The sequence below is a fragment of the Aythya ferina genome (genome assembly GCF_964211825.1).
Source record: "Aythya ferina genome assembly, chromosome: 3".
Classification (NCBI taxonomy): Eukaryota; Metazoa; Chordata; class Aves; order Anseriformes; family Anatidae; genus Aythya; species Aythya ferina.
Window position 1 is genome coordinate 80249697 of NC_140298.1, and position 27907 is coordinate 80277603.

Sequence of the window (27907 nt, forward strand, 5' to 3'; positions counted from 1 at the left end):
TGCCTGACCGCACCATCGTCCCGCATCCCACCCACATCCCACAGGGCAGTGATTAGCTTGCAAACTTCCCATCATCTACCTTATAGCCAGAAAATTACTCTATTCCAGATGGTGCTTCAGAATATCTAGAATAGGGGCATCATTTACTTCACTCTGGCATAAAAGGGCAAGAGGAAAAGGGTGTGAGAGTGTGCTCTTTAAATTCTTTGTAATATCTTTTATGCAAAGGGGGAAAAATCAACAACAGTTTGTTTCTTTATTTGTTTAAATACACAGACCTTGAATAATTGATTGGAGTGCAATCCCAGCATAAAGAAATTGAGACTCCAATTCTTCCCCTGTATTTGAATTTTGAATAATTTTACCTTCAGTGAAACCACCTCAGTTAGTCTGTCAATGTCACCTCAAACAAAGTCTAAACTAAAGAACAGAACTACATACAGGGTGGAGTGAATTTAAAAGATGTGAGGAATTTATTTCCCTATGAGGAGGTCATATCATCAGTCAACAAAGGATTCCTATCAGATACTTTTCTGGATGATGAAAACCTTTGCACTTTACTCCCAGCCTCAGGCTTGTTCACCACTTAGCATTAGAAAAAGAGGAAAAAAAAAAAAGAAAAGAAAAAGAAAAAATACAAAACAAAACACAAAACCCCTACAACACATTGTGCACGCAATGTTACAAACTCAAAACAATTTTCCTCTGCAGCATTGCATCTTGCCCTAAATAATAAAAGTCAGGAAAGGAGAAAAAGAAAGATAAGTGGGCTGCATAATTCTCAGTGTTTTTTTTCTCCTCTACATTAGCATTGTTGGGGGGGGGGGGGAAACAGACATCTAGAAACATACAGTGCTTTACAGCAAAAAATAGCTAACAACAATACACATCTTACCAGTGATGAGTTCAGATTTTTAAGCCAAAATCCCTGGCACATCAATCTGGAGAGTGAGTTGGTTCTAGTTTTTGAATCTCAGAGATTTTAGTGGACTTTTGGTACTGATTCAATACTGTATTATTATCCTTTTCCTTTCATTTATTTTCACTTAGTCATAGTCTGGAAGCCCCTAGCAGAGCACAATTCATTATTCTGAATCTTTTCAGAACCTGTATGATGAAATAAAGTATTACCGATTTCTGCTCTCCTCTAACCATCTATTTCAAGCATATATCATTGATTTCTGCCATAACCTCTATCATTCATTTCACTTTTCATACGAATAAAAACATCTTTTAGGAGCAGGAATGTATCACCACCAGCTGCCTGATACTGTGATATTCACAATTTTTCTTAGAATCTTTTCTTAGGATCTTCCAAAAACTGTTAGAAGGATGACAAAACTTCAGCTGCTTATATGTAAAGTACTCATGCCTTCCAAGCGTAGACAAAAACCCTAAAAAAAAAAAATTGAAAAAAAGAGCCATCCTGATCTTCTTTGTTTACACACGATGATTTAAGTTAATTTTGTAATTCTGAAAAACTGAATCAGGCACTCCAAGGTAGCTGATTACCAATAGTATGTTTTACTCTTTGCTGGCTGACAGATTCGGAGGTATGACAGGAAGGGGAATGCCACAGGCTTTTCATAATCTTGGTAATCAAGGATAATATAAAATTTGCATACCACCTTGCTGATGAGTCGAATGTTTCATGGAAAAGCAGTGAGGTTATAGTCACATATATTTCATCAGAAATTAAGCACTGGCTAAAAATATTTCATATTTATCTCAAAGTATGTCTTACTGAGTTTACAGGCAGACAGTTTTCCACCTGAGACTTAAGGCAATTAAAGGCAATTTATACTGGGAACTCATACAGCGCATTAACTTCCAAATCCTTTCCTTGCCTCTGGAAATGCCAAGCATCCACTATATTTTGGTCACCTTGCCCTGAAGTTATCAACTATCCGGCAGGGAATGGTGAAAAGAAGTCAAAATACTCATCAGCCTCATAGAAATGGGGTTATTCAATGGGAAGAAGAGAATTTTACACCTTGTATGTACAGCCATACAATTCCTTCCTCCAGCACTTTAGGTATGACATTTCCACACTAGTTTTAAGAAGTTCACATCATAAAGGTAGCAAAGGAAACCCAGAACATGGCAGAACAAAAGAAAGCCACTCACAGAATGTAATATAACAGAAAGCAAAGCAGTGGAAAAGATGACTTTGAAAAACTTACACAGGAAAAAAAAGAAAAAAAGGGGGGGGGGGGAGGAGGAGTAATCTTTGAGCAGTATGCTATTTGTGAAAAGCTAGATTAATGCTGAAATGATCTAGCTTGTAAAAATCAAGGCGGCAAAAGTCTTTCCTTCTCCCCCCTGCTGGAACGGCTGTCTCTGCATTTTGCAGAGGCAGGGCCTTCTCTGCTTGCAGTGGAGAAGTACACTTGAGTCACCAATTTAGACCAGGTTGACAAATTTTGTTTGACAAACAATAATCTCTATTTTCAATTGTAAAAGTTGACACTAATTTAGTATGTTTTCTCCTTTTAGACACAAAAGCCCAAAGAGGCTAACAAAATTAAACCCATGAAGGTAGTAAAGTAATTATGTACATCTTCACATGACAGTTTAAAAGTTCCTAAACCTTCTAGGATCACAAATAACCCCTGGATTGGGAAACATTATATATATACATACATATATATATATATATATATATATATATATATATGTATACATATATATAAGGCTATTTTTATGCCACAAAAGCGTCAAAACCATTAGCACCATCATTTTTAAGAAGAACTGGAGGTTCAGTGAAACCTCCAACATTTCTGACAGGAGTCAAAACCTGGAGGTTGGCAACTCAGTCATTCAGTCATGTTGGAGCTTCTTTGAGCAATGTTCATATTCACTCCGTGCACTGTAATTTTCCAGTCTGAAGACTGGAATGAGACTGAATGTATGTGTAGAAGTCCTTTGAGAGCTGTAAGTGCTTTGTGATCTGCAGAACTAAATTATTACAGTCTTGCTGGTAATCACTGTGCTGGAACTTAATCTTTCTTTGTCCTCACCAAACTGATAAACATCTCATAAGAAACAAGACAGAAATTTGACAGATATGCTTACACACTTGCATGTTTATCCTAACAGTTAAATAAGCTAATGTTTTGTTTGCATTAACAAGTCTTTGGGAAGCAGGAAGAAAGTTCACCACCAAAAATGCATTTCTCAGAGTAACTCTTCAATAAACTGTATCTAAAAAATAAAAATAAAAAATAAGTATAAAAAATAAAAATATTAAAAAAATAAAAATAAAAAACTCTTTTGATTAAGTGTTATCTAGAAAGCAATAGTCAGGAGAACACTTAGCAGTTTACAAAGCATTTCTGACAAGAAAGCAACATTGTTCGTGTTTGATAATATTTCCAAAGGGATCCAATTTTTCATCATTAGTGATAATGATAAAGTGGTAAGACAGTTAATAGTGTTTTCACCAGATGAAAATATCAGAGGAAAGATAGAGACAGACATATAATCCATTTCATTGTGTATTAATAAGCTAGGAACAAAACAATTGAGGGACAGTTACCTTAAGAGGCACAAAGTATTCTCAAAGGAATACTTCGAGAAGGAAATGCTGAAGAATGATGCACCTCTATGACAAGCATTACAGGGATTTCCACCAGCTACCAAACACAGCCTGTTGCAGGCTTAAGAAAAAAAAACTGTTAAGAAGAAAAAATAATTGTTTTCTTTAATTATAAAGTTAGCCAGCTTTTTACCAGTACATTTTACTAAACAATTTTTAAATCTCTGCTTGAAGAAAATATCTAGTTGCTCCCCCAAAACAAAAGTTATTATTCATATTTTATTTCCAAGAACGCTTAGGAATTAGAAGAACTCACCGTATACATGGATTGATACTAGATGAATTTATGAATGAAGTAACCTGTGCTCAAAATCATTCTGGTGATTCTGAAAGTGGAAGGTCAAAAAGCATGCACAAATATTACCAAACTATGTAAAGAAGATGTCTTAAAAACAGCTGCCCCACAAATTCAATGTAACTCCAAAGTAAACAGCCTCAAATGGATGGCACAGTACTTTACGTAAGTGATAATGGTACTGAAATCACTTAAACATTTTTACTGGAAGTTATAAGTAAAGAAAAGTATAACCTTTTATGTCTCTTCCAATGTCAAAATTTAAAGGCCCAGATGCTAATAAACAGTCAAGAGATTTGACGTTGATTTCTTCATACATCTCTTTCCACCAACAACTCTGACAGTGCCAGCTCAACTCATTGTCTTAAATGGAACCCCTCTTTTTCACATCACCAAAGCTCAGACTTCTCCCTTTTCCCTGATTGTTGTGCCCGTATTTTAATCTTAATCTTGGTCCTTAAAGCATTCCTATGGAGAGATTAGCTTCCATTTGGCTGCCATTTCAGGTCAGTACTTTCACTTCCTTACACAAACCTTACTAAAACATTTCTCAGGAGTGAAACTCATTCATACAGGTATCACAGAATCATAGAACAGCTTGGGTTGAAAGGGACCTTAGAGATCATCCAGTTCCAACCCCACAGCTACAGGCACAGATGCCTCCCACCAGAAGCATCTCAAAGCCTGATCTAATCTGGTCTTGAACACTTCCAGGAACAGGGCTCAGGGAGAGGCTCCAGGAACAGCTACTCTGGCAACCCCGGATGCCAGGGCCTCTCCACCCCCTGAGTAAAGGATTTCCCCCTGACAACTAATCTAAATCTCCACTCTTTCAGTTTAAAACTGTTCTCTCTTTTCCTATCATTATCTGCCCAAGCAAAAAGTTGCTCTCCATCTTTTTATAAGTCCTCCTTAAGTATTGAAAAGCTCTAATGAGGTCTCCCTGGAGCCTTCTGGTGTGAATCACAATTCTGAAATTTAATTTTTAAATTCTAATTTACTCTTGTAAAAGCTATTTTAATTAAGCCAGTATTAATCCAAAATAATAAGACTGCTTCTGTGATTCATTTTAAAACACTGTTTTGGTGTCATACTACAAATTTTTAGTAGTAGCTAGAATCCTGAGTCATGGCCAACAACACCACTGGATGCAGTTCTTTAAAACACAAAGACTAACTCCTAATCTTAAAAGTAAACCAGAACATGACAGAGAGTATGCTGTAATGTTTATAAGTTTTTGTTTAAGAGGCTCAGTTTTTAAATTACAATTTTTAAAAAGTCTACAAAGACATAATAAAATAAATATAAAATATAATTACTGATTTCTAAAAGTTCTCTTTCGAGAACTTGCTCAGTGTCTCCTTCAGCCTACATACTCATCTGGCATCCCCAACACCTATGCGTGGCATAGGCTTCCAACAGCCTACAGCCTGCTGCCTGAGCCACCCTTTGCCTATTTTCAGTCCGGTTCCCCCACCAGACTGAAGCGGCCTCAATTCTAGAAGTCGAAGAGGATTCCTCTTCACAGCAGTCCTGGTTTTGCAGACCTTTATCATGTTTCCCCGAACTGTGCCTTTTTCTAGGCCAAGGAAACTTACCCTTTTTGAGCATTCCTCTCATGTGTGCCTACAGTGCCGTTCCTCTAGCACTGAACTCTTGCTCATGCTGGGATTTCCACAAGGTTTGCACTGTCTTGCAATTCAATATCCAAGACTTAGAGCAAGCTTTAACATGAGCTGTCTAGCTACTTATCAGTGTTTCTTAAAATATTCAAACACAACACTTCCCATATTAAGTTCTCCTCTATTTAGTCAACAGAATTACACTGTTTACAAGTTTTATTCAACCAGAATGTCTTTGATTTATTTTTAGTCATTTTCAGTATTCCAAATTTAATTCATCTGAAAACATCAGTACTTTGGAATGCTTTCCTTTCTTCAAGAACTTCTTTCAGGATTTTCCTGATTCTACTTATCGCTTCAAGGCTGGAGACTGTACAGAATCAAGGAAATCTAGCTTGTAAATAGGAAGCAGGAGTTCACGAGGGTTTTTGGCCTGTAACTCAGTTCTGTGCAGTTCACACAGGCTGTATTGATTGTACTTCTGTACTTGCTAATAGCAATTCACTCATTCCTTCCTTTCAGATCTATCAGCTGACAAAACCAAATAAAATTCCCTACTTTCCCAATCTTTTCCCACACACAGCTTGACAACAGTCTCACATCTCTGCATGTTTAGAGTACTGATCTAATAGCCAAAAAGACAACAAATTTTCTTATCTAACAAGAAATCTGTTTCTTACCTTATCTAGCATATGGCCTGAATATACACACCACTAGTTAATATTCAGTCAATCTGCCATCCCGTTATAATTCTGTTATTGTTTCGAAAGCTCTTAAAATTGTAAGGGAAAATAACTTTCCAAGATCTTTGAGATATTTAAACATGTATAAATCCTATATACCATCAATATTAAAATAATAACACATTCATTACTCAAATCAGGATTCACAAGTCAGGAATAAGATGATTTGGCTTTCTAGAGTTTCCCTGCACCTTTTAAAGGGTGCAAGCATCATTAATTAGTTTTCCTGAACTGATAAAAACAACATCTACTTGGTAACAATTTCATTATTTCTGGTTTGCTAGCTACACTTCTAACTGTAATCATCACTATCAAGCAGGTACCTTAACTAGCCTCTCTTTAAGCTGCAGAGAACCATCACTATATAATGAAGTTTTAAAGATACATGAAGAAATCAAATAATTCATTTTTAACAAGTTTGGGATTTGTGGTTCTGAGTCAAGTTTCCTTATCAATTTCTGGTCAAAGGTTACTAAAATCAAGAGAGAGGCAATATAAAAGGAAAACCAGAAAATCCACAACTCACATTGCAAACTAAACCTTATTGGCTACTGAGCAAGGACGTGACACTACAGTAGTAACAGGAATTTGCTGGGGAAGATTAAAAAAAAATAAAAATTAAAACCAAGGGAAAACAGTGTTCACGCAGACAAACCAAAACAAAGCAACCCCATCCTTAATTTAAAACAACAAGAACAAAAATCAAAACAGATGACATAGGTGGCAAGGGAAGAGAAGTGGAAAATGATGGTGACCAAGGCAGAAAAGCAGCAACAGTCCTCAACAGCTGTACAATCCTTACTGTGCAAAGCAGGAAAGAGCTTAGGGAAAAGAACAGAAGCATTAGACAAAACAGCACATGCAGACGGGAATAAACATTTTAACTAAAATAAACTAATGAGTGACAGTAGTAACCAACATACAATAAAGAAAGACAAATCTCCCAAACAATTATAAAGTTTAGAAGACAGAAATCCTCAATAAGTTTTCCTTTGAAGTAAACCTTGCATAGGTCAAAGGTGGAGTATTTCCAACAGAGCGATAAAAAAAGATTCCAGAACTAGCAAGGATCAAAATCAAATCATGTCTTCAGTCCCAAGGGATTCGCTAACCAAACCCTTTTCCTTGACAGTTCATCCGCATGTTAAACAAACAGAATAAAAGATGCAGATGCCTTCTAGCAGGAGAGAGAAGACAGAGCGTATCACTGCAAGACTGCAGAAATTTCCTGAGTGCAAAACACAACAACAGAAGAATTACAGGTCCCATGCTTGGAGTAACCCACAGAAATGGTCCTAACGTGTAACTGCCATTAGAATTTCATGTCATATACACTGTAGACACTAGAATCTTAAATCAGTGGGGAAAAAAACAAAAAACAACCAACCAAACAAAAACAAAACAACAAAAAAAAGAAGTCTGCAAAGGGACTAGCTTCTTTCTTAGGCTCCAAGTTCTTGAACCGCAAATTAGCTCAAGGCTAGAGGTGTATTCTGGGGAGGTGTGACCATGGGTTTGTCCTGATGGTGAACTCTTCTACAAACTTCTACTATTATCCGCTGTCAGGGACAGGATACAAAGCTAACCAAAAATACAGTCTGATCCAGTAAAGCTATTTACTTTAAATCATTACTATCTACTTTATATGATTAATAAATCATATTGTATTTCAAGATTGAAAAAAAAATATATCACTTAATAATATAGTAAAAAAGATGTAAATGAATGATAATGAATGATTCCATTAAAAAAAAAAAAAAAAGTATTTTCATAAGTAAGAGGAAACATTCAGTCTATCTAAAAATATATTAAACTGTATCTATACTGTTGAATAGAGCGATATGCAAGACAACTGTGCTCATTTTGAGCAGGAAGCAATAAAACTGCACCAGTACAGAAGAGCATAGAAATGCTTTTAAGGATATAATTAGCTGAGCTGCAGCATTATATTAGTGTTATTACACAGACATCTTGCTAACTTCCAGCTCACCGTATGAGGCTTCCTTGTAATGTGAACTGTGCTGTTCAGCCCCTGCTAATCTCTGAGCTTTTCACTCAGTTAAAAGTGAAGGCAATCGCAACGCAGGTGACCTGATGACCCAAGTACCTGCGCACAGTTCTGCTCCACAGTCATCTTTAGTAGTGACCTTGCTTGGACAGGCAGGAATCCAGTCTCGCTTCTAGTAAAAAGCCTCTTCCATCTCGTTTTACAAAGTGTTGCGTATTTCCCTTCAGTGCTAGCAAAACTCATGGCCCAACAGGTAGATCAAAGTGACAAAATCATGAGCTGGAGCTCTACAGCAAAGAACTCCTATGAGGCAAATGAAAAAAGACTTCCATGCCGATGAATAACTCAACTCAAAACTAACACACAAAAAAACAACCGCGAAGAGCGATGTTGACTGAGGCCTCAAAGGACCACTTAAAAACACAAAAACACCAACTCTGGTTTTTGTGAGAACAAGCAGGCACACACAGGCAGCATGCATATTTCCCCTCCTGTTTATAAAAACAATTGTACCAGTCATACAGTCACAAATCACGGCAGGCTGCATTAAGAATTTTGCCAGTCCTACTCCAGATTTATTTTTAATTTAAAAATAAACTATGTTATACATGATTTCAATATTCTGCTGGATGACCGAGCAAGGAAAAGAACGAAATTTCAGTACAGTCTATGAAGAGATAATGTGAAAGCTATAACGCAAGTGAAAAATGGCCATGTTGCTAAGATAAGGCCCCAACCACCAATCTCATTGTCAAGCCTGGCCATCTGTCAGCAGAAACCTGATTTACTGCATATAATGCTGCTATACTTGATTACTACTATACAGCTATAAAAGGCTCCTGGTTATTTTAAGCACACCAAAAGCTACTTTCCAGCAACATAAAAGGGTTAATAAAACACCTCCTCAGAAGCCAGGCTTTATGAAACCAGGTTTCAGATCTTTAAATCCAATTCCACATAGTTTCAATGTCACAGATAGATTAAATTGCTTTATAAATAAAAATATGAAAACCAGAGAAACAGAAACTCAAGAAAAATTTTAAATGCTAATAAATAACACTGGCTTCACTTTATAAGTAAGGCTGCTAGCAATTACACTGATGCTTGTTTTTCATGGAAATTATTTTGATGATGGGCAATCGCAAAGAATTTTAAACAAGGTTTTTCAAGAAATATTCCCACAATACCTCTAGTTCAGAAAATAATGAACAGAGGTCATTTTGCTTCACGTGATAACTGGCCTGGATATCCGACCTGCTTGCAAGAGCACTAATGTCCTAGAGCATCCTTGGACAAGGCCCTGTAAGCCCTGTGCACAGCCATGACATAATGCCTCATGGTGTAAGAGCGCTGAGGAAGCGTATCTAACCCAACTCTTCTTCTTTTGCACGTCAGGACAAAAATGCCTGTGTATGAGATTCATCCTTCACATCAAATACCCACCAAGTGAAACAGCTGCAGGTACTTCCTCAGGTTAATCAAACAAATCAAATAACAGCATCTAGTAATAACAAGACGATTTTTCTCTCTAAACAACAGGCCTATGCTGCAGGTGGTTTTGTCCCATAGCAAGCAAACAGGAGACAAACACGTCCCGAGCAGCTGCTCATTAGGTGAGCATCATTCTGCCTGCACAGCAAATGAAGCAAATGTCATGTGGAAAAAACAGTTTACGGTCATGTAATTAGACACAGTAACACAGGCATATCCAAAAGAGGAAGGAAGACAGGTACAAATTACAATGGCACAGGCAATTTATTTCTGGGAGTTTATAATTTTTGATGTTTCTGGACTTTAACCTCACCATTTCTTTTAATGAGGCTTGGTTCCTGTTAATTTTTCCCCATTATACAATAACAGGCAACTTTGAATAATCACTTCTTTAAGAATCTCCCATCCCCAAATAATTATTTATTTAGAATGGAACATGATATTTAAGGACACTAGGAAAGTACTCCAAAAGAAAGACCAGAATGAATGTAAATTGTACAGAACCTTGCTGTAAGCATTACAAAGAGGTAAAAAATTATTGCAAGCCTACCTGATATTCGTTGGGCCAGAAGGTGCTGACAGCCAACTCTGCTCGAAGCCAGTCTTTTCCAGTGGAGCCAGTGACATTCCAGATGGGATTAGCCAGTGGGCCTTTGTTCACCCTCACCAGGATGTTCAGAGTTCCTGGGTTTGCTCCATTCTTGCTGTACAGAAGGTAACTGAAATCTATACAGTGAGTATCGTTTTCTTTCATTGTTGGAAGCTGGAGCCGAGTCTTCTCTCCAGGGTCATGATCTGAGGAAATCACTATCATATATGATCCTAAAGAAGAGGGGAGTGGGAAGGGGGAAATAAAAATGAAAAATAAAACAGCAGTAAGGAAAAATATAAATGACAAGAAACTGATTTTCACTGTAAAAAAGGATGGATTTTTTGTATTCCAAAATCTCAAAATTCAAGCAAGAAATCCAGCATGATATAAAATTCTTAGAAATGTCACTGAAGCAGCATCTACGGAGGACAGCATATCTATGAAGACCTCTGTATATGCTTTCAACTACAAACAATTCTTCTTCCTGTTTTAGGATCAGATAATTGGAAATAGGATCACAGATGGACTGAATAAAAATAATGAGAGGTGCAAAGGATCATCATTATTCTGAGGTCACCAAGGCCAAAATTCTCTCAACTTGCTTCACAGGTTTCCTGAAAATAAGGAGTATGGAATAATAAGTTCCACATTTCTCAGCGCAGCTTTACCAGATCTTCCTCCACCCAGAAATGGAAGCAGACTTGATTTTTAGATCTACTAGCAACTGAACTGGCTCACTTTGGACAGCAAGCTGCATTTTAAGTCCTGAAAAGCTGGGTTTGTTGCTACATTTGTCTGTGAGTCCAAGAGAATAACAGAGAATTCTATTCTTCTATTGCTGGAAGAGATCTCATCTTGTATATTTATTTTACCAATAGACAGAATACAGAACAAAGTGAGCCTGCCTAGCTACAAAGGCAGAAAGTGGAAATCCAATGTTTAAAAAGTTGATACAGGACATATTGCTGAAACGGTTTGTCCTGATGTTCTGCAGAACGGACAGTAAGTGGATGGCTGCCAGTTTAGTTTCACAGTATCCTAACCCCATAGCATCCTCATTTCTTCAAGAGCAACAACTTCATGCCAGTGTACTATCTTGCAAATGAACCCCACAAAACAATGCTTCTGAGGTACTGCACATCAGCCAAAACTTTACAAGTAGGTGAGAAAATCCAGCTCAGTATACAACATGAATCCTTGCCCGTCTTGCTTAGTGGTTCCAGAAGGTTCATGTTAACATATTTTGCTTCTACTTTACTTCTTCAAGAGCACTGTTATAAAGAACCCTTCCTCCTGAAGAAGACTCAGATAAAATCCAACAAAAATATAGTTCAAAAATTAGACTAAATTTAAGAAATCATAGATTAGTGAGCACTTGTCCAAAGGAATATTCCCATAGGAGTTCTGCGAGTATATACATGTATGAGCATACTATCGACTGGAAGTCTTCTCTTAGCTACAAATTTGTATAAATTACTACATTTATGTACATGAAATTTCATCTTTTGATTTTTATGGAACAAAGAAATACTGTGTTCTCAGACGACCCAAGCAGTTGTATCTATGAACACGAAAATTGTTGACAATTTTCATCTTCTCAGGAAGAGATGAAAATTTAGGAGTATGGATCAAATAATCTGTGTGAGATGACAATTTACTGCCCTGTAAAGCAATTCTGTGCTAAAAAAAAACGTAGCAAAAGAGTAGGCAATGCTACAGAATGAAAGCAGTTCTGATTAAAGTACAGTGCTGGGATCTTTGAATACTCATCTTCAAGAAGAAAAAGGGGGTGGGGGGGATGTTAAAGAAAACTACTATAATGCAACATAAGCACCTAGTTAGTATTTAGAATTATATGCAGAATCTTTTATAAGATTTATTTATTCTTTAAAAGAGAATTTGGCAGACTATCAGTTCTTCATTGCTACCTCTTCATCATTCATTCTCATTTATAAAGACACAAAAGAATCATATTACACTATGTAGGATTGCTGGTAGAGATCTTCAATGATTATGTTTTAAAATCAATTGCAAATTGCACACAAGCTGTTCCAAAAAGTGTTCTAAACTACATCCAATGGTGTGCAGTGATTATTAGAGTCTCTTGACTCTAGAATAAACTTACTTAGAGAAAGCCTGCTTGTAATCTCTACCTCTGTACATATTGTCTTATAAGCACCAGATTACTCATGAATGATGCAATACAGAATATTATTTTCCAAAATTTGGAATGAATACTATGCATTTGGCAGGGGGAGCTTATGTGTCAGCAATTGTGGGATTTTTTTTCTTTCTAAACAAGTTAGAAAAGTGAAAAGGGTCAGTGAAAAATTACAAAGATTACTTTCCGCAGCATTAGCACAGATTCTCTACGGGCATCTACGTTGCCTCTTAGCCTTTGTTACATTTATCTTGCAAATATTTTTAAGTAATAGACAAAAAGCTAAGTATTTTTTTTCCACACCAAATACTTTTTTTCTACATTTCTAAAGCTAAGAGCAGGAAACAGATAAACCCGCCAACTTTTTTTCTGAAGGGAATCTGTGGGAGAAAATGAAGGAGCAGAATATAAGAATTAAATTTTGCAGAATTTTTGAAATATTTACCTCAAGATAACGATAAAACTACAGGGAGGAAAATAAGATCACAATCAAATAACAAACGAACAAGAAATATTTCAAGATCTTGTTCCTATACTAAACTCATCTGCTATAACCTTTGGAGGCACCAACATGCATTTTTCAGCATATACACACATTTTAGAACACTCTACTTTTCCAACCTCATTCTTCATCATTTAAAAATACTTAGAAGCAAATTTGCATATATCTATCTACATGTGTTAGTCCCACAGCATTTCATGAAATGCTCCAGACTGTATTCATAAACCATTTGTCATGAAGCCAAAGCATCTGTTCAGCATCTTGCAAACTACTTCCCCTCGCCTCCCCTTCTTAAACTTCTTACCAGGCTATCTTCATGAATGTTCTCCTCACTCCCTCCTCAGGCATCTACCTAATCCAAGAAAATCAGAAGACTATGCCAAAGTAAACTACACCTCAAATTTATATTTTTGAAAAACACACAAAATATTTTTTTACACCTTCTCCAAGAAAGACATTCTTTATTTGTAAATACTGTATACTAAAACAAGATTGAAAGATTTTTTTTCTTATTTATGCTAGCTCGTAGTACCTTAAGTTGAAACTTAAAAGCCTTAGACAAAACTTAAGTCCTAGACACTGTGTACACTGTTGGGTTTTGTTTAAAAAAAAAAAAATAATAATAATAATAAAAAAAAAGCATTGCCTTCCTTCAACATTTAAAGTAACATTTAATAGTAATATGTATGTAACACAAATTGCTGAGCAATACATTAAAATAAGTGAGTAACAAATAATAGAAATTACAGAAATAATATGAATCATAGAAATTACAGAAAGAATAATGTTCCAAACAAAAAGATTTAGAATTGTAAGTCTAGCAGAAACAGAGATAGTCTGGTGTTGATGAGAACAAGCCATAAAGCTTTTAAGCTTGAAAGGTATTTGGCTATCAATACACTGCTTTTATAAAGCAATGTCTACTGGAAGGAGGATCATGATGTGAATGTATCCCTAAGAAAATAACTCCTCACAGAATTAACACCTATTGCCCCTTCACTTATCAAAGCAAATAATGTTTTAAAAAATATCAGTAGACATGAAGTAATAGGATTAAATAGTGCCAGTACCGTGAGATTTTCCTTTAAAGTTTAAATAACTAGCTACTGAGCACAAAAGTGTTGATAAACATCAAAATATACACAAGTATTAAAAATAAATAAATAAAAAATTAAAAGATAACATGCAATCAAACATACATGCAGATGATCTGTTCTCACATAAAGTTATTGCAGATAACATGTACATTTATGCCTACATTTCACTGCTTGTGTGTAACTGCATTCAAAAAAAAACAACACAGGAAACAATTTTATAATCCTGTATTATTACAAAAAAAAAAAAAAAAAAAGGCTTTCAATTAATAAATTTATTTAATAAAAGAGTGACAAAACAGCCAAGAGGCCAGTTAGCATAGCTAACTAACATCTTGGATGATTATTAGTGGTTATACTGGCAGGGTACAAAAGCAAGAGGTGGGAAGTGAACCTCAGCAAACCACTTAAAGCAACAGGGAACAATTACCCAGATATTTAATGTTAAAACTGAGAGAAATAATGATAGGACAGGAGATCGCAAGTTATAAAGTTAGATATTATTGGACTTGGCAGAAAAGCAAAGTGTAAGCAAGGGAAATGTTCACAAACCCTTAGATTAATTAAACCCTTATTTGAAATTTTTGAGAAGAGTACAGCACAACTGTCAGAGCCAAATATTTAAAAATCTGTTCCACACTGGAGCAGGGGTACAGGGCAAGGAGGAAGGAGCAGCAGAGACCCAGTGGTACAGACTGACAGCAACCTCCATTCCCCATCCAAAGTTTTTACCTTTGTTTCTCACCATCTAAATCAATTTTAAGCCGCAATAAATAAAATTTTGCCCCAAGTTGAGTCTGTTTTTCCTGTGATAGTAACCAGTAAGTGATCACTCACTCTCTACCTCAATCCACAAGATTGCTCATCTTATTATCTCCCCCTGTCCTGTTAAAAAAAACAGGACAGAGTACCCTGGTCAGTGTCTGGCCAGGGCACCATAATTGCCAAAAAGGTAAATGGTAGCATTTAGATAGTGTTACCTACTTGCTGTTAGACACTGCAGAGAATAGCCTTTTTAGTAAATCCCAGTGAAGACAGGCTCTCAGATTTTTACCATTATATTGGCCTAAGAGTATCTTATTGGAAACAGAACACACATCTTTACAAGAAAGAAGTCAATGCAAGTAAGTTGCTTCAATAAAAAACAGAACAGTACCAAAAAAAAATCCATACTTTACGGGAATAAAGAAAGGTAAGGTGAAAGAACAAGTTCTTCTTACAGGATAGAAAGGGTAATGTCATCTTTGGATGATGCTGTGAGAAATGAGATGTGAATAGTATCCAAAGTCATCATTTACACCTGGACAAAGAGCCATTGCTGTTAACTGTTCTTTTCACTGCCTGTTTTTCACCAAGTGAAAAGACTTTAGTTACTCTGGCAGGAGGACTGTTACAAAATGCATCATAACTCTTAAGCAACATTTTTCTTGAGCTTGACATTTATGTTGCTTCACCCTCCTTTCAGTAATTCCCAAAAGTCTTACCCATCACTGCAAGTTTACAATCTTTAAAACACATAAACAACGTTCTCTTTCTCCAACCATACTTTGTTATTTTTTTCTATTTATACACATTTTCTATTTCCCCAAATCAAACCCCACTCTCCCATTATTGCTCTTCTTAAGTCCATCCCATTTATCTGCCAGTTAATAGCTCCTAATATTATAATTGATGTAACAAGACCGATACAATTCTCTCCTACACAGAACAGAAACATCAAAGCGTGAAACAGCTATATATATATATATAAATATTTATATATATATATATATAAATAACACTGCTCCCTAAACCTTAAGTGAGTTCATGTCAAGAATTCAACTTCAGGATCTGAGCTTCAGGAGGATTTGGATAGCTAGTCAGTGTTTAGATAGTCACAGACTCTCTGAAAGGCAATGACATAGATATGAGATGAGGAGCATCACTTTTTCTTAGCAATATAATTAAATATATCCCTCATAGCTATCTCTCTCTGATTTGTTTACTTTGATAAAGACTGAACTTGGTTTTCTAGCTCAGTAGCAGGGATCGATCATTTCAGAATAAATTCATGCTGTAACTAACTACTTGGGAAAAGCCTTAGTTTTATCCCCTATTGAAAACCAAGCTTTCTTATCATCTAGCAGTTAATTGCAGGTAAGAAATCATGCTAAGACCATAAAGAAATAAATAAAATCCTTAAATAAAACACTTCTGCTTTAATGTACCAATGTGGCAGATCAAATTGTTTTCTCTCACTTCCTTGCTCCCTGAAAAATGGGCTTCTATTTGAAGTGTGAAACTTGCAATTTTCAGCAGTCTGGTCTTCGACTCCTGTAAATCCTCTTCCCTTCAAACGTGTACTAACCATCAAACAATCTCCACTTAAAGGGTACACAGTAGTAACTTGCTTGCCTTCTGTTGTGCTCCTTCAATTTTTGTGACATTATTATGTCACCTTGGCATGGTTTAACCTAGTAGGCAGCTACACTCCACACAGCCATTCATTTACTCTTCTCCCTTACACCCCCTCCAGTGGGATGGGGGAGAGAAGTGGAAAAAAGGTAAAACTCTTGGGTTAAGATGAAGACAGTTTAATAGGACAGAGACAGAATAGATAGTTAGGACAAATAATAATAGTTAGTACAAATAATAAATAATAAAGACAGAACAAATAATAATAGCAAAAAATATACAAGACAAGTGATGCACTGTGCAATTGCTCACCACCCATGGACCAATGTCCACCTTGCTGCAAAAGCAGACCCCTACCTCTGCCCCAGCCAACCCCCAGTTTTACTGTACCACACAGCGCCACATGGTATGGGACATCCCTTTGGGCAGCCTGGGCCAGCTGTCCTGGCCATGTCCCCTCCCAGCTCCTGGGGCACCCCCAGCCTCCTCTCTGGCCAGGCAGCACCAGGAGCAGGAGAGGCCTCGGCTCTGTGCGAACACTGCTCTGCAACAACTGAAACATCCCTCTGGTATTAGCACTATGCTCTTCCTAAATTCAAAACCCAGCACCGCAGCAGCCACCAGGAAGAAAATTAACTCTATCCCAGCAGAAACCAGGACATACTTTCAGGTGAACGTAACAGTTAGGAAGTTCTGAATTTTATGCACAGCTAGATTTATGGATGTAGAAGTGGATTCAGTTCTACAACTTGCTAATGGGGAAAAGAATTACATACTTCCCACTGTAGCTGGGTGTAACACAAAGGCACTTAAATAGAGTCACAGAACAAGGTCAAGTAAAAAAGAAAACTGACCCATAAAGTCAAAAGAAGGGGTTGTCTTTACTTCATGTCACCATCAATAGCATGAGGTGAAAAGTCAATGTGCAATGTGCATTATCCTACAGCTCAGGACTATGTGACCTTTTTATTTCATTTTGTAATACCTACTACTTAACATTCCTAACATTATGGTTCCCAATCAGGTATCAGGCAGCCTTTCTGAGTGACACTAGGCAACAAAGTGATACCGAAATACAGAAATGGGTTTGCAAATCAAAGTAGACTGCAAACAGGAGAAGTTCAGAATATAAGTTTACAGAAAACATACATTCCCTTGCATTAGTGTTTATCTTTGTTTAGTTCTTCAAAATATTATCCTTGTGATCATTTAACAAAGGGCTGTGTATTTCTGTAATCTGCAAAATGAGAAAAAGTAATGGCTAATTGTAACACCTCAAAAGCTATAAGCTATTAACTTTTTCTCCTTGCAGGAAGAACTTCTTTTTCAAAAGGCAAAAACAAAGCCAGTAAATAAACTGAACATACTCCATCTGCTTGTTTTTGTGTTTTTTTTTTCTTTTTTCTTTTTTTTTTTTTTAAAAAAAGCAAACATCACACCTCAGTTACAGCCTCCTTGTCCTCTTTCACCTTCTATTATCCAATGTGTAGTGAATATCTGACACCCAAAGAGACAAACCAATATGAAAAAATAATGATGGCAAAAAAGATATATTGATTAAATTCTTCAGTTTTAATGTCCTACCCCATATGTTCAGTTTCACACCTTAAGGAGTGTATCTAGAGATAAATATAAAGGCAGTGTAATCCCACTTAAAACACATTACTGGATGCACACACAAAATACCCTACATCATTATGTCCTAATTTGCCTGTCAGTCAACTGTTTTCATTAAAAAGCTTACACCAATATTATTACTGTTGACATAACACAAGAGGTCTCCGACATGTCTTCAAATCATTCTGGGTCAGAGGTATCTGAGTACTGCAGAGACATATTGGAACATTATCTATACTCTTCACTTGCTAGCAGTATTATTCCCTATACAAGTCTCAAATTCTTGAAGACTTGTCTCAATTTCTTTACAGATTGTCAAAAATGAAAGGGGAAAAAAGTCAGGATCGACAGTTTTAACTTCACTGCATAGCTCACTGCCAATACACCACAGCTCAAATGCAAATCAAAGCAAGACTCAGAATTTACTGCGAAGACTGAAAAAACAAACAAAGAAAAAAAAAAAGAGGAAGACATTTAATTTTGCTGGGAAATGCAGCAAATTTCTTTTCTTCTACTTTCCAAAGAGAATGGGAATTGTTAAAATACCATGCTGAAACAGATCATTAACGTACACCCTGTAAATAAAGGCTGAGTAAAGACAGAAACTCAGCCTAATGGACACTAACTGCTCATCGCTTTTGTGCAGGCACAGCAATTTCACCCAACAAGAACAGGTGTCCTGCCCTCCACTCTGTACTTGATCATGCCAAAAGCACAGCTGTAGAGCAAGGTCAAAGAACTGTGATTCCCCCAGTTTTCATTCCACAGAGGCAAAACAACCAAAGGGATGGTTTGACATGGCCACACAAAGTGAGACCGACCAAGGTAAGGCAAATCAGAGCAGCACCACGTTAGCCACAAAATTAGCATCGTGGGTGCCACAACACTGTAAGGGTATAACTTGTGGCATGATACTACTATCATTCATGACTTGTCCATTCCATAACAAGAAGAAAGTTTAAAATTTTCACCAATCAAAAGGAAACAAAACAATTAAAACAAAAATAAACACACACACACACCAAACAAACAAACAAAAAAACTTCAAAGGTAGGCCAGTACTCCCCAACATCTCTTCTGAGCAAAGTTTCTGAAGAAGTTTTAACAAAGTCATTCCTCAAACTTTAAGCAGCTACAGGAGTTCTGTTCCTCTATCAACATTTTACATATGAATATACATTAAATATGTACCCTTTTGAAGTGTCTGAATTCCTAGTTTTCTCATACATAAAACCAACTGCCTGTGAATTTGTTTATAGCCATGCAGAGAGAGAAAACACAGTATCAGTTTTTAAGGTATGGTAACTTCAGACTTCTCACTCTGGTTTTTATTGTGATGGATCTTCAGCAAATACACAGGTTCTGAGTACTCCAAAAAGCGAGATGAAAAAAATGTCAGCAACTCAGATTTGATGGAAGCTTGCAGCGTCTGCACAAAAGAACATTTATGTTAAGATGTGCTCCTTTGAACGGCCTCTTCCAACAAAGCATTCATGAAAAGACACTTGATACAGTGCATCAAGCAAACTTATGAAAGATTAGTGCTACTGAGCAGTAAGCAACTGAAAGGCAAATGGAAAAGTTTCATATTTATTTGGGAACCAAGCAAGGCACTCTGTCATCATGAATTTCTAACATCAGTGACCATGAATGGATGGGCTAATATGAAAGTAACAGCAGTTTCTGCACAGTATGGTGACTATATGATGCTTCTCAGTCATCCAGTGGCTGTGCTGCCGGTGCAAGAAGCAGCATACACTGCTCCAGCTAAATGTCCAGGAGAAAATACATTTTCTAAGCGTGAACATCAAGAAACTCCCAACTCTAGAGTAACATCAACTCAGTATAAAGTTCTCCGACTGGGATATCATATAAACGGGTACCATCCTTGCCTGCATAGCCTAATATCAAGAAGAAAAATGTTCCAACGTGTGGCTGCTCCCACAGAAGCATCTGACAATGCTAAATTAAAGCATTCTGCAATGCCTAAGGAAAATTCAGTCCTACAAAGATGCACTAAAGACTACAGACAATTGCAACAACCTCCCTGTATGAAAGAGGTGCAGAAAAAAAGCTGAAATTCAATTTTGCTGTGGCATTGCTATCAGTAACTCTGCTATTAATTGGTTGGATAAAATCAGCAATAATGCACAGACGTCTCCCTATGCACTAGTTTTGTCCCACATGCTCATTGTGGTGGAGTTTCCAGGATGAAAGACCAGTGCTGCATCCACCTACAGGGGCACACGCTACAATGACACTGTATCATCACCACTGCTGAACACATAAGCTAAGCACCCAAACAGTTCCTCAAGCCAGGAGGCATTTAGATTTTCAAATGCTGATTAAAGAGCCTCAGTTCTCTTTACTGAGAAAGTCATAAGCAGAGATCAAATTAACGACTTCCTCTGCTGGGTATTACTTACTTGAAAAGGAATTAAAGAGAAACTTGAAAGTATTAAAAGTATCCTAAAGCAGACAGTGCTATAGACAATATGAGTATTGTAGATTTGTTTAGGTCTTTGGTGTACCGAGCACTTGCTGTGGCACAGAGAAACACATTCATGCAGAATTCATGCAAGTCCACCAAGGTGGCCCAAAAGCCCCCTGCTGCTGAACCACAGCACACATATAGATCCCTCTCCTATTCCAACAGACCCTTCCACGAGCAAAACCACATAAATCCAGCAGAAGACTACCCAGGTCTCCCATCCCACCCCGGAGGGGGGATGGAGATGATGAAGATCCTTTTGTTTATTTGAAATGAAATGAAACAGTTCCTGGGACAGCTCAACAAGCACCATAACTGATTCAAGATAAAAGAGGAAGCTGAAGCTACAATGCTTCCAGGTAAGTAAAAAATTCAGATAAGGGTTTTTCCAGAAAAGAAAAAAAAAAAAAAAAAGAAAAAAAAAAAGTTAAAAGTAACTTCTTTCAACTAGTCAGAAAGTTTTTAAGGAAAGCAAGCTCACCAAATAACTTGAGGATTATTTTCTCTTAATCACCAACTAAAAAATAAGAATCCAGCAAATTCTTTAGCTATTTTTTCCCTTCTAGTACTAAGTGGCATTTAGATATTAACTGAATAGGAAAACATAATTTTTGAAGCAGCATTCATATTCAGAGTATCTTTAATTATTCTTCCAAAAGAAAGAGCATTTAAATTGCACTGAGAAGATACTTATTCCTACAAGCATAAGACATGGAAATTGAAAATAGAAATTAAACTGGTCATTCCCTGGCTGATAAGCATATGACAGCAGAAAATAAGAATTAACAATCTGTTGAGAATACAACTCCCAAGGATCACCCAAAATCTCAAAGAGTTAAATAAAGGCTCACAAGCCTTAATCATTACCATATGCAATAGAAGATTACAAATGCTATTACGGACCTTTCGGAAGAGGAAATTATATGCCCTGTATTGCTTGAACTTATTTAAAGGGAGGTTTATAAAAGAATTTCAATAGACTTATTTATTTATTTTAAACTGGAGTAATAGTCATTCCATTATTTTGGACCACCTCTTGGCACCAAATAGTAATTTTTCCTCCTACAAAAACAATTTTCCTCAGAAAGTTGCTTTATACAACAGCTAACTGGAGAATCATCTTTTACTTTTACATTTTTTTCCTTTTACAGGTTCCCAAGAAACTGTTAAACGTGATAGGCCCTGCTTTCCTGGAACTGGCTGAATATCTGCCCACTGATGGGAAGCAGTGAATGAATCCCTTGTTCTGCCTTGCCTTGCTGTGCGCAATGCTTTCACTCTACCTATTAAATGGTCTTTGCTGAGCCCACAAGTCATCTCACTTTTACCTTTCCCATTCCGCCCTACATCTCACTGAGCAAGCAGCTGGATATTGCCGAGCTAAGCTGCCTGGTGGGGTTAAACCACAACACAGGCGTAGGACCTGTAGTTAAAGAGCTACATAACCCTTTGATTAAGTATAGCCCTTTGATTAAATGCAAGATATGAATTAGCAACCAACTACTGATAGAAGTTACTGCTGATAAAACTGGGAAAAACAATAGAGCAATATTTAAATGTTGGAAAAAAAATATTCATCTACATATTCAGAAGAAAGATCTCATAGAAAGTTCTGTTACTTGTTCTTCAAAATATCACTCATGCTCCCCTCTAAAGTACCTCCCTTACTTTGTAGTGATTCATGCTCCAGGTGAAAATAACGAGAAGTCATGTCTTTATCAATACAATTGCAGCACTATTTAGTGAACTTAAGTAGTTAAGAAAAAAAAAATAAAATTTTTAAACCCTGAAATTTATTATTTCCAAGGAAGACTCTTCAACCTGTCTTCACACCAGCACCTGCATACAGCTGCATACTAAACATATTAAAACCTTATATAATTTAACAAGTATGGCATGTTAGTACTGAATGCCCAGTAACTCTCTGAATTTTACACAGACAGACAGAAAGGATGCTTGAGCAGATACTTGAGCTGGGGGTCAGACCAGATGACCTCCAGAGGTCCCTTCGATCCTCAGCTATTCTATGATTCTGTGAACAGGCTACAAAGTCTACAAAAATCTCCTGCAATTTCTTTCACTTTTCCAGACACTCACTACAATGTTCATCTTCCAAGTGCAAAGAGCCTTATAACACATCTCCATTATAACCAGAATAAATAACCTAACGAGAACAGTCAAAATCCACATATCCTACATATCCAAAAAATGCATTGAGCAATACTACCCAAGAATATGAGAGTACATAATCACTACATTAATTCCACAGGAAAAAAATAAATTAAAAAAATTATCTGCTATGCACTAGAATGAATTCATAGAAGGAATAAAAAGATTAAAAAGAAGAAAACAACTCCCAAAACACAGTTGAAACATTTGCCTTTATACTCATGGAAGGCCTATAAAATTCATTAAAAAGTTAGGTTCAAAAATTGGAATTCCTAGCTCTCCTAGATGCTGAAGCTCACAAGGTTTATGGCGTGTGACAACTCTCCTTATGCTTCACCTCTCGCTAACAGATCTCTGTTCCACAGACAGCAACCACTCTTCTCTCCCAAATACTTAAACTGATTACCATTAATACATTACTTCTAGAGTAATGTTTATAACCTGTACTTAGTCTGATTTTGCTGCATCTCCATCAGACATGATGGAGGCTAGCATGCCCGAGAGATCGTCATATTTTCCATCTGAATCAGTTGTTTAAAACAAAGGAAAATAAATAAGGAAGCTCAACCTATAAGCCCTTGCTTCTCAAATAATATTAACAGCTCAATTGGTTTTACACTCTAGTACACACCATCTTTCTTCTACAGGGGAATACTTTTGAGATAGATGGAAACAACCCTATCTATTATAAAAATCACTCAAGCTAACATACCAGCATTTTTGATACTGTTTTGAAAGAAATAATTGGGCTCTGTGTTCAACAATGGGAAGAACAGCAAGGAAAAAGACTGTGTATAAACTAATACTGCTGTTTTAGAGAAAGCTTGAAGTTCACAGCTATTAATGGGGTTTTGTGGGGTTTTGTTGTTGTTTGTGGAATTTTGTTTTGTTCTCAGAAAGCAATTCATTTTATAGAGATGCACATACTTCTTCTTGACACTTTAACTTCCAAGTGATTAAAATTTAAAGTTAGTTATTTCTTACCAAGTAGCTAGTCTATGCATTCTAACATAATTTAAATCCTCCTGTATTTTGAATACTGAAGTTATCAATGCCAACAAAATATACTTATACATGCTTGTAAAGCATTCTTTCACCTCACCTACCAGCTAACACTTGAAAAACACTACCAGTTAACACTAAAAGAACCTATCTAAATATGTACCATATGAGAGATAAGAATCTAGTCTCAGTTTCAGGCAGTTTGTGAACTTTTAACGAAAATATTCATTAGTCAAACATTACAAGTAACACTTAGAGGAGCAGGAATTTAACCCATGTTCCAAATGTAATTTCAGGCAAATTTCTTTTGTGATTGAGTTATTTCACATCCTGGTTTTCTCTAACAACAGAGTACATATACCAGAGTACCAAGTCATCCATGGAGCGATTTCATTTTCTTTTCTTTTTTACACTGCAATTAAGCTTTTAAATGAAGTTTTTGCAGTTGTACTTCCTAAGGGAATGTATAATTTATACCAAACTAAGAGGACATAGCAATGAGAAGAGTATAATCTTAAACTTTTCCTTCAAAACCAGAATTTGCTGACACCATAAAGCAACTCCAAAGTTAACAACTATGAAACTTAGCATTGCCTTAAAATGTTCTGAATGTTTAAATAAAAGAGTCAAGTGTCAAGAAGCATCTCAGAAAATAAAGACAGAATAATCATATTGTCTTTTAATACTTATAGTAACATTAAAACAAAAAAAAGCACATCCATTTCTATGACATGAATATCATGCTGTTACTCAATTATAGTTGTTTCTAAATAGAAAGAGTAAAATAACACAGTTCTTTCTTCTTTTCCTATAGGTTCTCATAAGACTCATGAAGAGCTAGCCAGGGTCTTCCCAATACATAATGGAATTCAGAGCAATTTGAGAAAGAAAAAGGAATTTAGATTCCTTCCAACAAAAACAGATAAAACAAGTAGGCCATAAAGTCTGTGAATTGTTAGCTGACAGTTTTGTTTTGTTTCTCTTGCATACAAAAGACACTCTTTTCAGGGCTTTTATATACATAGAGACATTTAGGGGGAGGGTGGGGGGAAAGGAACTGTGACAGTAGATAGCAGAACACTTACTGATCAGGGAAGAGACAGCTATTAAGCACTCCATTCCAGAATTTAATTAATATTTTAGCTAATCTCCAACCTGAATCTCTCTTATTGCTATTGAAGATTATTACTTCTTAACCTATCACCAGTTGACATGAAGATTCAGTTACCATCTTCTCTGCAGCAACCTTTTATTTTTGAAAAATGTTATTTCCTTTTTCTCTTGTATAGGAAAAGCAATCCTAATTTCTTCAGGCTTTCCATAGAGAATATGCTGTCATTTCTCTTTCATTTCTGCAGCTCTCCTCTGAGGCTTACCCAACTGGGAAATCTGCTTGCGTGCTCCAAATGGAATACAAGTACCCAGTGTTCTATTCACACTAACAAAGACTCTTTTACACACTTTCATATACAATATCCTATAGAAGCTTATCACAATGGTTGCCACAATAGCATCACAACACTGACTCACACTTAAAACAGTAACGCAGAGCCACAAAACACATCTGAGCAGCTCTACTGCTTCATCTTGCATTCATGTTGCTGATTATTCCACCCAACCTTAGTTGCAAAGCTACTGAGATTCACTGAATCATTTCTTTTTAATTTTTTTTCCACTTCCTCTTGATCAGTTCCCCAAACTGTCATAATCACTTTGAATACCAGATTGTCCTAAAATAGTCTTGCAGGCTCAGAAATCTGGATATCCACAGCAAGTGCAAAGGACGCTTGATAATCCATCATTCATGACACCAATGGACATTAAGAATGACTGGACACTATTTGAGTTTTCCCAGTGGATTTTCACCTACTGTAAAGCAGTTGCAGTTTCATCAAGACTTTTCTGCCCTAAACTGGAACAAGTTTCGCAGATGAAGACATGTAGTATCTATTGCTTCAACTCTCTTCATATATTGACAGAAATATATTTGTACTTCATTAAACATTACAAAATTTCCTTTCCTCCGTACTCTCCACCATGTCTTCCTTTGCTCACTACCGCCTATAACATACTGTCACATTGAAGGGTGGCTGAGGAGCTTCAGACCATAGCCTCTGCTGGGCTGCAGATGCTTTGTTTCAGTACCTACCCCTTGGTGTCCAGGTCCAGGCCAGCAGCAGCAGGCCCTCAAGACACTCACAGGTGACTTTCTGCAGACTGGCCAGGCCACCTCCCTGCCCTTCAGCCCCAGTATCACCCCACAGGAGCTTCCCTGCTCCCTTCCTTGCTCCTTCAGTTCATAACAGTAGGGGTGGAAAAGGGGTTGCATTTTAGCAGCTTGTACAGCATGATGCCGAGGCTACCATTTTGGGAGCAGAAGACATGCTGAAAGCCTGGGACACTGTAAGGCATAAACAGAAGTGCAGCACCCTCCCGCCAGCCTGAGAACGGGCCCAAAACAGGGCCTGGTTTTGGCAGGGAGAAGCCAGGTGGTTCCCTGAGGCCCCAGCCCAGGGACCAGGGATCAGAGGCCAAGGGCCAGCAGTGAGGTAGCAACACACCAGGACACAGGCTCTCTTCAAACGCATCTTGTTGAACCACAGCCATACAAGTAAAGAAACTCATGGCTCTGGAAAATGTTTGCCCCCATTAAAACAAAGTATAAATGAGTTAATAACAACAGAAATGGCTTACAAATATTCTCATTACTTAATTTATGTAAGAATCAGCTGTTTGGGTTTGGGATAAGGTGTTTTTTGGAAAGTGGCTAGTAACTGGTTGCAGATGGAGAGGAGGCGAGGTGGAAAAGGATTCCATTGAATATAAATTAGAAAAGCCATTTGGAGTCTATAAATCTGCAATCTCGATTTTCCCCCATTCCCTTTCTCCAATATTTTCATTGTTACATGATACATAAATAAATGAGAAAAAAAAAAAAAAAAAAGCCCAGGGACCCAGAGGAACAATGAGGCTATAGAGCCTGGCTTGTTATAACTGCTTTATCTGAACAAAGGGCAAAAGAAAAAAAAGAAGAAGAAAAAAAAAAAAAAAAAAAAAAAAACTTATTTTTAGCTTCTGAAGGTATTTAATTTTAGAAGCCTACACGGCTAATAATAATAATAAAGATCGTTTCATTCAATGTCAGGTACTAATTACCATGTTAGTTGTAAATCTACTAAGAAACTTATCAGACTAAAATAGAGATGTAAGGTATTTTGAAAGCAAGTACTTCTTTTTCTTTAATATAATCAAGCATTTTTATAATGTGCAACATAGGCAAGAGGCAAGATTTGCAGCAGGTCTTATGGCTCAGTCATTTAGCAAAACAGGAATTAAGGCAGCGCAGGTGGTTATGGAAGTATTCAATGATGTTTAATTTTAATGAACCAATTTGAACAATATGCGATAAAATCAGCATATAAAATGATGTGTATTGCTAGAATTATCAAGAGAAATGCCTCTCTCCTGCAAGGCTCAATAGTTTTACACAAAAGGCACCTTCAGAGACTGTGGGTGTAGAAGAACATGAGACGCTGAGCCAAAAGAAGGAAATAAAAGCATGTATCAAACACACATAATATCTACACATAGTCTGCAGGCATCTGGCATTAGATATCTATAACAATTCCTCCAAACTCTGACCTTAATTTTGTACTTCTCTTTTACCAAAATTATTCAGTTCTGTGTCTGATCGCAACTAATCAATTGTCATAATTTATTTTTGTAATTTACATAGAGAATATATTATTTTTTGACAAATTAGCATTTGCATGGGAATGTTAATTTTTTTGTATTACATGATATCCAATGAATCCATAGTTTCCATAACAAAAGAATGATAAAGTTACCTAAACCATGCTACTTTTAAGTTCAAAACCACAGACAGGCATAGCTTTTAGGGAGGAAAACTAGAAATAGACCATAATTTTTAATATCTGCCACAATTTCTACTTTAATTCAAAGGTCAGCAAGTACATTTGCTTCTCCAAGTGATCAGTGCCTTACTGTCCTTATAAGGTACAATTATTTGGAAAGCTATTTATCATCTCTACCAATTAAAAAAATTGTTCCTGTCTTCAGAGGATTGAAGGTTACAAAGTTTCACCTCCAGTCAAAGCCTTAAAAATT

General features: G+C 36.7%; 1 protein-coding gene across 11 annotated transcripts in view; it reads right to left on the minus strand.

Moving 5' to 3' along the window:
• PTPRK (protein tyrosine phosphatase receptor type K) overlaps nt 1-27907 on the minus strand; it is a 413276-nt gene that overhangs the window by 266581 nt on the left and 118788 nt on the right. For all 11 annotated transcript variants that reach the window (XM_084515260.1, XM_084515257.1, XM_084515265.1 and 8 more), the window contains exon 3: nt 10308-10579. In XM_084515260.1, the coding sequence (XP_084371386.1) occupies nt 10308-10579 (272 nt within the window). The remainder of the gene's footprint in view (nt 1-10307; nt 10580-27907) is intronic.